The 11,650-nt window shown below is 30.1% G+C and overlaps 1 protein-coding gene across 2 annotated transcripts in view; it reads right to left on the reverse strand.

The window, feature by feature from the left end:
• Positions 1 to 1,794: 1,794 nt before the first annotated feature.
• The window catches only part of LOC106685121 (uncharacterized), a 10,859-nt gene continuing 1,003 nt past the window's right edge, over positions 1,795 to 11,650 (reverse strand). For both annotated transcript variants that reach the window (XM_014427645.3, XM_014427644.2), the window contains exons 2-7: positions 9,826 to 9,947; positions 8,848 to 9,143; positions 6,764 to 6,931; positions 6,453 to 6,614; positions 5,745 to 5,974; positions 1,795 to 2,329 (exon numbers count right to left, since the gene is read on the reverse strand). In XM_014427645.3, the coding sequence (XP_014283131.1) occupies positions 2,251 to 2,329; positions 5,745 to 5,974; positions 6,453 to 6,614; positions 6,764 to 6,931; positions 8,848 to 9,143; positions 9,826 to 9,934 (1,044 nt within the window). In that variant the 5' untranslated portion in view covers positions 9,935 to 9,947 and the 3' untranslated portion in view covers positions 1,795 to 2,250. The remainder of the gene's footprint in view (positions 2,330 to 5,744; positions 5,975 to 6,452; positions 6,615 to 6,763; positions 6,932 to 8,847; positions 9,144 to 9,825; positions 9,948 to 11,650) is intronic.

The raw sequence follows: 11,650 nt of genomic DNA on the forward strand, positions 1-11,650 counted from the left end.
ATGCAAGCTGTTTGAGAAAGAAAATTGGACATTTTCTATGATTAGTATAAATATGTTTTTAGAAGAAAAAACACTTTTTTTTTTAGTTTTAGAGAGAAACAATATTGCTAAATTATTTGTTGAAAATCGTAGGAAAATTCATGTCGTTTATTTTAAATTAAATAAAAAACTTAGAAGTTTTTCAATGTTATTTCTAGTTAAAAGAAATATCCACTTATTTATAAGTCTGTGATAATGAGAATTATAAATACTGACTTAAAGAATAAATACAGTTTTATGACTTTCAAAGTTTCAGCTATAACTTTTAAATAAATTATAAATTGATTTCTAAGGTTAAACAAATGTTTGAAAAAGTAAACTGAAACAAATAAAGCATACATACATATGCAACCAGGGAAAGAAAAGAACTACAGACAGGTAAAATACCTGAAGTAACTAATGAAATTGGAAAATCTTATGCAATGGACACTGTAAGAAAGAAACCATCTAAGCCCACACCACTCAGCATTCAAAGACCTTATTAGAAACATCATTATTGAAATGGTGGTAAGTATGACCTAGGGGAAGAATATTTTTGCAACCTTTAGATAAGAAGAAAGAAGAAACTGCTAACCTCTTTAGCGAACCTGAAGAGATGCATGCTAGTCCAACTTTCTCCCCACATTGATGCTCCTGTTGGTTTTTTGTATTTTTAATGTTCACTAGTCAGAATAATAGTGAAGAAATACTTAGCAAGGTGTGAGGAAAATGTCAATAAAATGAGAATATTGCTTCAGTAAGCAGTAAACAGCTGTGGGAGCAACTATCTCCTACCGGTAAACTCAAATTACATAGATTATATTTCGATAAAGCAGAATGTAATAAAGAAAATCTGGAGGTGATAAATGAACCAAGCTAGAAAAATTTAGTTTTAAATTTGAGGGATCCCAACAATTAATCTCTTATAACTTATAAATAAATGATGAAATCCATTAATCAATACATAGTATAATTTAACTTTTAAAATAACGATTTAATTTCATAGTATACAATTTACTACTTGATGCTCAGTAGCATTTTTTTTTTTTGTGAATGTAGGTTAAACAAAATCAAAATATTCTGCAAGAAGTAAATAATGATTCAGGAAGATAGGGGAATCTGTTTATTTCATAAATACATAAATAAAATTAGTAAAAGTACATAAAATAAAATAATTCATGGCAACTATGATGTATGAATAACCACATCTGTTTGTTTAAATTATTGCATACAAAACTGTGCCCAATTAAGTAGATGTAACATAATAATAAATATTCTACAGCAAACAATGATTAGCTACACTTAAATTTTAATTTGAAATCTATCCTGCAACCAACCAAATAATAAAATATACATAAAAATATATATAACCTGTGCATTTCATGCAAATTATGCATTTCATTATAATCAAAACTTAAACAAGTAATTTAAGAACCATCATGGCATTCTACACATTAGCATTGATTGCATGTTCAAGGTCCGACTCTTCAAATTTTAAGACAAATAATGATTTGAAACACTACTTTTGAGCTAAAGTAAAATATCAGTCTACAAACAAAAACATGGCAAGTAACTTAAAAATATATATATATCAATGCCTTAACCGTCATCTTTAGATATATCCATAAGGCAAAGGCATGGATCATGATGATTCTCAGAATGATGTAAAAAACAATTTGAAACTTTTATGTTTATAGATCAGCATTACAATTTATAAATATAATATATAAATAAATTAATGTAAGATGATTTGGTTCACATTTGGTTTTGTACTAACGCGACTTAAGTAGTATTCAACTAGCAATAACTCACCCTCATAAAAACTAATAACCTATAATTAAAACATATTCCAACACAACATATAATATGCTCAATGGAAAATTAACAATTGTTCAAAGCGTAAAATGTTACAACTATCACACAGTGATGATGGTACAGAACCGTAAAATAACTAAGCTGCCAGCAATAACTTGCAAAGCGTAACGTTTTATCCAAAATTTCTAACAAATCCCCCATTGTTTGGGCCTGGATCCTTTTTAAATGCTGGCCACATCCATTTTGACTCACTAAATTTAACTACTTTCTTCAATCTAAACAAAGGAAAAATTTTTAAACAAATTATTTTTAAGGCACTGATCAGGTCTCACAGATTTGTCAATTTTTACAAACAAAAGGGAAGGACATGAATCTTACAACACTCCTTCCAAATAAGATCCCAAATGGATTCATAATTTATTTTTTTCTGGCCATAGATTCTACCAATTTCAATGTAGGAACAATGTCTTCACTGTCTTGAATGAAGCCTTTCAATCTAGAAATAAAAAAAGAACTAATAAGAAATAACTGTAAACTAACAACAAAGAGAATGGATAAATAAAAATATGTATATATTGAATAAAAATTGTTAATATAAACATGATTGAAATGAAAAATTATTATTCAGAATCGGGATTCACTGCTTCATTCATAGCTGAATCAATTAACATTTTCTAGCTCTGAGATAATTTTTTTAAACGAAAAAGCAATTGAATTAAATTAAAAATAACATTTTGATAGTATTAAATGATAGCAGAAGGACCTTGACATCTTCATTTATTTATCTTATTAAAACAGAAAAAAATTGTTGTCCAAAACCTCACGCTAACAGTAAATGATTACACAGGTCTGAGAGGAAAAAATTGCATGGTGCATTATGACTGTTAATTGTGAGTAAAATAATTGATCAGAACCATTGTGGTGACTAATTTAACTAAACTTGGACTATTAAATACATTACTAAGCCAGCAGAGTCGTGGCACACTTTTGAAAGAAACGCGACTATATTTTCCCATTAATAGTCCTACACTACTGTTACGACAAGAAATATCTTCCCCTGAACCATCGGAGTAGATTTTTTTCAGGAACGTCTCTTCTCATCTCTGACCCAGTGGAATCACCACCACAGTAAATTTTCGTCACCCAGTACATTACTTTATATATAAATATTAATTTTGTAAATCAGTGTCCTTTTGTTTTCATAATTTGTTTGCCTATTTTGTTCTGTTTAAGGTTTTTTTTACTTTTATTCATCTTTTGTTTATTTTCACTTTCTCAGACCCTCTCCAGTGATTCATTACCCACATTCGATCCGTTAAACAAATTTATCATTAGATAGCAATGTGAAATCAAACCTAAGACATAATAGTCACAGCAGTAGATCAGTTTGCAGAAAAACAAATAAATAAATACATTTTAAAAACAAAACTAATATATATAGATTTATAAAAAAAAGTAATTTAATGAATAAATAAGTTAAAACACAAATCGGCAGATCCACAAACTAAAAAAACTAAATAAATAAAACAATGAATAATCTTCGAGCTAATTCCCATGCAGGTGATGTTGTATGATCCCCAGGGAGTCCAAAATAATATTTTCCGCCAAGATTGCTATATCCCCAATGCTAACACCTAGTTGTTCCAAGTAAACAGTAAGCTCCTTGTTCTATCTGGTATAGTTCCGCAAGATCCAAATCAGAGGCCTCTCTCTCTCCAAAGGTCTCACAGAATTCTTCTTTAAGGAAAGGGACGCATTTTTAATATATTTCCTTCTTTTCTCTTTCTACTCCACCCGCCTGTTTGAGATCATTATTCTCAAATCTCACTGTCAGATCCAAGACCAGAGCTGTGCCTCCGGTTTTAGAGAAAGCCACAATATCGGCATATCTTATGAATCCATTGGTGTCAATGCAATAAACCTTATCGAAATATTTTTTTCAAGGAACTTCATCAATTCTTCTTTGACCCTATGGTGCTGGCGTGTTATAAGGACAGAGTTGTTACCCAATGATGGCTTTGATACTCCTGCGGATATAGGTATAAATACCCTCCAATATCACAGGACGTATCTTTGTAAGGGGCGCAGTCTGGAGAGGGTAAGTAAGGCCCAGGAACAAGTATTGATTGACAACGTTGATCTTTTAATCTGGTTTGAGCTAGCATGAGCTCACTAATTAATCAAGATTAATTAACTTTGTCACCAGCTCTTCTCCAAATACTATCTCTCCCGAGAACGTACATCCCAGATATTTGATGGTGTCATCGGCTTTTGCCATTTGGATGACCTCAGTAATCTCAAGGGAGAGCTTTGCTGACCACAACTCTCCTTTGTCCATTATGATATCCACCCTTTTTTTTTGGATTTATTGCCAAACCAATCTCCATGAGCAGCCTCTGGACAGTATATATAATTCTTTCTACAGAACCCCTGTCGCACGCCATTACAGCCTGATCGTTGAACATGAACCCAGTGAGGACCACACTCTCTTGGTCTCTTCTTAGATCAAATCCAAATTTATTAGAAAACTCCTTATCACAAAGCAACAAGGGCCCTGCAAAACACTGATCTGGCTAGTCAGGTAGGTTCTTATATTAATACAACAATTAAAGTTATTCATTACAAAAATAAGTAGTAGAAGATAAATTAGTAAAATGTTGGCTGCTGTGTAGGAAATAAATTTTATTACATATAAACAGTTAAGGAAAAAAAAAACCATCCTATTTTCCAAATTTATCCAAAAACTCTCACTACCCTGTTATACTTGAAACTAAACCTGATGATCATGTTTGTTTTTGAGTAGAATTACGTTTTTGTTATCACAGGTTTTCATCGGAATAAACCGCACCATTAAAGGTTGATTTATACACTAAAAGTCACTGGATAAACCAGCATACCACAGGCACTACAGTAGCTAGTAGCTCCAGAGGAACAAATAATTTAATTTGGCTGGTAGATCAGTCAAGATTGTTAGCCTTCCTTTTAATAGTGAACCATTATTTGCATTATTTTAAAATCAAGAAAATTTTTGTAATACGCTATTTTCAATGCAAATATGTGTTTTGCAGTAAATAGGGATTTGAGGGCATTAGACTAATATGTATACATTAAGTGAGTTAGAATTCATTAGTACTTTAGTTTTGCATGTGAATTTGGTGTGAAAAAAACAATGAAGTCATTGGTGATGGATTGTTTCTATTGCAATAAATGGTTAAATACTAAAGGACCTCAGAATTCAGGATGTTGTAGGTTCCTTATATAGATATAAATTAGTAGACTTTCAATGTCTTTGAATCAATGACCTTTCTTTCAATGTTTACAAATAAATAGGAATATTCTGCTGCATCCCACATAAAGACTTGTTATTCAATAATGATAAATTCAATATATGTATCTAATCAATCTGATTATATTTAGATAACACTTTCAGTTGAACATAATTGATGTAAACAGTAACTAGAAAATCTTAACAATCTTCAGATTATTCTACACTACTGGTAATGAGGACATGGAAAAGAGACAGCCAACAGAAATTTCAGTCCCCATCTGCCAGCGACCTTCCAATCAAATTCACTTTGCATGCCTTCAACTAGTAACAAGTAAATCAGCCTTTAGAGCACGACAAATTCATAAAAATAGCTTTAGACTTTTTCAAAAGAGGTGATAGTGTTTGCTTTGATCCTATGCTATTCATGCACATTATTCAAATATTAGTTATGTTTTCTCCCTTAAATAATAAAATATTAATCTGGGGAAACATCGAATAATCATGAAATAAAAGAAAATGATTTTTTTAACTGTTATTCAAAATAAACAGTATCAGTAACTGTTCATTCAAATTAACAGTTTGCACATCTCCTTATCTGATACAACTAAAGTGAAATAACTATAACAATATCTAATATACTAACTTTTCTTGAAGAGTATCTAACTGTTCTTGGGTCCAATGCGATGAGGATTTTAGTGCAGCAGAAATTTGTGATGCAAGAAACTTAAAACAATGACGACGAGGAGCATTATGAGGAGGATTATCCCAAACTGGAGTTCCAGCTACAATTTCCCAAGCTATAGTAGCATATTCTATCACATACTCCCATTGCTGGCTGCTCACAAGAACTCTTCCTTCTTCTAACAGAACTTTCTAAAAAAAAAAAAAAATATATTTCAGGGATTAAAATATAATGTTTAATTTTAATATATTGATAATTTATTAATTGATTTAATTTATGGCTGATTTAATTTTTCTGAATATTTAATTCAACGAATATCTCCTACTTATCTGTAAAAACACAGAGATGAATCAGCCAGTTCTTTTAATATAATCCGAACCATCTTTAATTATTTTCAATAGATAATTTACAAGTTAGAATTTAAAAAGTTTTCATACTTCATAGTGAGCTAAATTCCATCAACTCAAAAGAGTTTGTACATGTTAAAATAAAATAAATACATTTGAAATACTATTACAATTTTAAATAATTGTTTATTCTATAGTAAATTTATAGATATTTTGAAATATATAGTGATTAAACATAAATTACTAATTTCATGCCATTTTTTGCACACTTTTTATTATGAAAGAAAAGTTCTTTTAAAGATGGTAAAAATTAATAGTTTACCTTAAAAGCCATAACATGAGTAGATGCTCTAGAGTATGCAGGCGAATCTGTTTTTGATGTTAGTCTTGATGTAGGAAGAGATTTAAAAATATTTTTCTTCAAATCATGAAGTTTGTCCATCACGAGTCTCATATCAGGTGCAGGCAGATTTTGTCTCACATCCTTAAAAAAAAGAAAAAAAAAGACCAGATTAAACCACTTGAGGAAGGTGATGGGTACAAACAAGATACTTCAAAATCAACAAAACAGCCAGTACAACAATTTTTGGAATCTCCATACAAAGTTGAAAATGACAACTATATAAAACTGACCTCTTCAATGCTGGGATGTCTGCTAACAATTCCCTGTATTATTTCTATCAGCTGCTCTTTTGGGAAAGCTCTAAGGGCGATATTTAGTGGCCCACAAAATGGGACAATAGGACGATCAGATCTCAGTCTTTTGTTACCAGGTGAGCCTTTTACACTAGGAGAAATATTCTGGAATTAATAATATTTAATTTAAAAAATCTTGTAAATAGTTTTATAAACTAAGGAATGTATTATTTTATTACATTAGCAGTATTATTTAAATTAAATATAACTAACTTTAAAAAAAGAAAACATTAATAGGTTTATATATGAAGATGGTCAGGGTTGCGGTCAAAACAGAAACAAAAATATTTTACAACTATTTATTTTCCGACGTTTTGCCCAACTTTGCAGGGCTTCATCAGGGCTGTTCAAAGCAATCGGTTGAACCAATTGAGCAATCTGTTCAACCAATTGTTTCTGTTTTGACCGCAACCCAGACCATCTTCTTATATATCAATTTTTATGGTCACCTATATATACATATATTAATAGGTTTACTTTACAATACTAAAAAAAAAAAAATAAGAGAGGAAAGGTTTTAAAAAAAAAAAAGTTATTGAAAATAGGATAACTCTATGAATTAAAAGGATATAGAAATATCTGGTATGCCCACTCATACAACTTTCCTGATCACTTTAGAAAGCCGAGTAAAATCCAATACAATGTTCGTTTTCTGTGTAGATTCTGACGCACATCTTTATCCATTGTTCAGATTTCTCTCCACATGTGAGGACTAAGCAAATTAGGGTTTTAAACAAAATAAGATGTGCTTTTCTAGTTACAATCCTACTAGACATAGCCTTAGACCAAAATAATAATGGTTCACTGACAATATCCTTCTCCTAGTCTCCGCTCAAATAATATTGCTGTTCAAAATGTGGATTCAGGGTAAGTGAATTCTAAAAGCTACTCGAAGAAGCATGGTCCAAACTCCACCTCTCTCCAAGACATCAAGCGTACAATTCTGCTACTATAGTCCAGCCTTGGTTGACCAACAGACCAAGTTTCCTTGCTACTTGTACTACGAAATGAAATGTCTCTAACTAACTGCTATGAGAGTTCAACTATGTTGATGACTGCATATGCTAGGATTTGTACAGAAGTATTTATGATGGTTCCTGTAGCCTGGATCACAGAATCTCTAATTCCCATAAAAATCATCCTTATCACTATTATGAAGCTTGAAGGAATATTGAACTGTCTCAATGCTCTGTAGAGACCCTCTCAATCAACAACAATGTAAGCCATCTTGAAATCCATAAACAAATTGTGTATTGTTATGCTGAATTCATGTTCCCTTTCCAATATGATCCTAAGGAAAAATATCTAGTTCCTTGCGCTTTTATCTATTCTGAATCTGCATTGGTAGGGTTAAATTCATTTTTCAGAGAATGAGAGCAAGCATTGAAAAAGGATGCTTGTAGTACACTAAATGGGCTGAGAATAGATTTTTAAATACCACCTTTTGATTAAGGAACATATTAACAATTTCTTCCATCCTTCCAGAATATCTTTCTTAACTCCAATATCAATGATGAGAATGCGGAGAGCCTATCCTAGTTCCTCACCATCAGACTTAAGAAGCCTCGCAAGTGTCTATTCCTGGTGCCTTGCGATTTCAAAGCTTCTCTCTTTATAGGACAGTGGGCATTACTTGTTAATAGTATTAGAGATCAGTGATTTTGTCAGATGAGTCCATGTGCCTCACTGAATGCATTTCTGGGAGAAAATTATGCTTTCAATGACAAGATAATAGAAGGTAATGAAATCAATTAACCGTTATTTTTGTCTGAATTAAAGTTCAACTGAGTAAATTAAATCTGATTTTACGATTTGCAGAGAAAATTTTTGAATATTCAATCATTTTCAACATAAAATAATGGTTTTTATTTTGAACAATGGCCCAAACATATGAGAAACTTAACTTTTAATTAACTTAATGCCTAAAAGTTCTTAAAATAATTAGACACCCCAAATAACAAGAACCTTCATACACAAACCAAACAACAAATTAGGCCTATTGTTGTAATAAATAACTTTACCCTTTTTTTTTCTGGAGATGGTGTATCTAAAGAATCATTGAGAAGAAGTCTTTTACGAGGTGTACTTCTTAGCACAATTGTACTAGGATATTTAACAGGAGTTCTCTCTTTGCTAGGACTCATTAAAGGAATCCTTGCATCCATATCTGGACTCCAAGTGACAGGAAGTCTTCGTCTACCACGCTGTGCAATCACCAATTCATCAGGAGATGGAGCTGGTGATACAAATGATGAAGGAATGTTAGGAGAACTCACATCAACTAACAGATTAGTCATTGGAGTTCCATTCATTCTCACTGTAATACAAATAACATTGGCATTATAAAAAAATAAAATAAAGTAAATATACATTCAAGTAATTAGAAATTGTTACTTAGTTGAGATATTTCTTAAGTCTGAAAAAGTCTTTACATTAAAAAAATTCACACGCCATTCTAGAAACATCTTGAAAGAAGTTTCCAAGTAAAAAAAAAACTATAGGCATCCTACTAAAAACTGGTTTATGTGATATATATCTACAATGACATGGATTTTTTATACTTTAAAGTATCCCAACATATATGACAAAATGTTATTTTTATTAGTATTGCCTTTAAAAATGGAGAAAATTAATATATTATGTTATTGGATAAACACAGGAATATAAAAGTGTTAAATAAATTTAAACAAATAAACTCCATTTATTTTCAATCCATCTACAAAACCGTATTCTGTGAAGTTTAATAATGAATAAATTCAACTATTGTCATAATGAAATTTAAACATACCATTAATTCGATTTTGTTCTCTACAGCAGGTTGTATCTTACAATAAGGTATAAGACGATAAAGTAATAAACAAACAAATTTAAGCTTCCTTTAATAGCATTATCCTATTCTTTCAACAATCTTTGCTTAGTTACAAAACAGATAAAACCAAAAACTCTTAATATCAATTGAAATTTAATACTGAGTTTCTAATATCAGCCTGATGACTCACCATTATGACGGTTATCAGAAACTGACAAAGCTCCCATTCTGGCAGGAATTTCTACCAATGCACTTCGTGTTGTCCTTCTAATTGGCTGCTCCGGAGGTGGAGTTTCCATATTTTCCCTTGACCTAACAAAAAATAATAGTGAAGAATGTTTAAATAATGACTGAGAATTCTGTTTAACAGTTTAACAACAAAATTACATATGAATGCAGTTAATATATTAGAAATTTATGTGCATGGAGATACAATTGCAACATAATTTAGATTATACTAAAATTGGTTCACTATTGTGTTTATGTTGTCAACAATGGCTTAATGAATGATTCTTTTATGGCACAATTTATTGACATATAACCCTCAAAACTGCGTTAATATTAAATTTATATAACCCATTAAGTAAATAGGTTCAAAATAATAAACCATCCAACAAGATGCTAATATAAGCTTGAATATGTTTAATTTCAACATCATTTTTGTAAAATATATTTAATTGGAAAATAAGTATAACAGATTTAAAGAAAAAATAACATACATTTTTTGGTTTGATTTAGCATTGATAAAAAAAGGAAAAATTATTATAACAGAACAAATATTTTAAGAAAAAAATTTGTTCCCTTTCTGCTTTTAAAACACAAATCTGTTTACAATTGAGAATATAATAATAGGACCAGTGATAGGTGAATCAATATATATTTTATTGTTCCAAATAGTCCAATAAGTATAATGGTGGAGATATTGTTGCCCTCAAATATAATCAAGAAGTTGGTTGGGAATAAAAAAATGAACAAAAGTAAGTTATGTTAAGTAGTACATATAATGTAGGGACAAAAATAAATTCTATTCTTTCCTAATATCATGTGTTCCTATTTTATCCCTGCCCTTATTATTTTCTTTTTATTTACTTCTTTATTAACAGATCGGCCTGAGTCCTTATGTGTGATGTTAACTTACAAGTGAAGAGTTTGGTAGTAAAACATCCTCAATTATAATTCCTACATGCTGTTTTACTCTTTAATATTTTGGCTTTATTTAACTTTGAGTGATAGTTATATCTTATCACTATTTTTTCATTATTTGAATTTTCATGATTCATATATAGAAATTGTAGTATATAAAATAATAATTTTCATTTCTCATACATCACGTAATAAATCTTTGAATAACTTCTTGAACCAAAATTAAAACAGATTAATACTTAAATAAAGAATGATAACCATTAATCAGAAAACAAAACATAAAATTCTCCCAACCATACAATTTTGACAAAAAAAAAAAAAATAAGATAAACAATAACCAACATTATTACAAGAAAAAAGAAATCACTCAGGCAGTGATAACTAAAATTTGTTCACTATTGTGTTTATGTTGTCAACAATGGCTAAATGAATGATAAAAATCACAATGTCTTCTCAATCATATTCAGATTCTTCTCTGACACAATTTATAGAGAGACAACCCTCAAAAGCATACAAAATGTCATAATCAAATAATGATTCCCCTGATAAAGAAAAGAAATTTTCTATTCTCTTTAGTTTGTTAGCTAGAATTGAATAATTTTTTTATCAGCTCCACAATCTAAAACTATGACCATTATAGCTAAATACTAATAAAATAATATTTAATTAAGGAAACAAAACAAAATGGAAACCATTAAGATATTAAAGTAAAGCACCAGTAAAATAATATAATCAGTGCTAAGATGATACAGATTATCATAAACATGTAAATATATTATAATAGGTAATAAACAATTCTAGCAAGATAATAGTAGAGGTATAGCACTAAAATAATTAACCTAAATATTATTAAAAAAAAACTAATATAAAAT

This window comes from Halyomorpha halys, unplaced genomic scaffold (genome assembly GCF_000696795.3).
Source record: "Halyomorpha halys isolate HHAL.00 unplaced genomic scaffold, Hhal_1.1 Scaffold660.1, whole genome shotgun sequence".
NCBI lineage: Eukaryota > Metazoa > Arthropoda > Insecta > Hemiptera > Pentatomidae > Halyomorpha > Halyomorpha halys.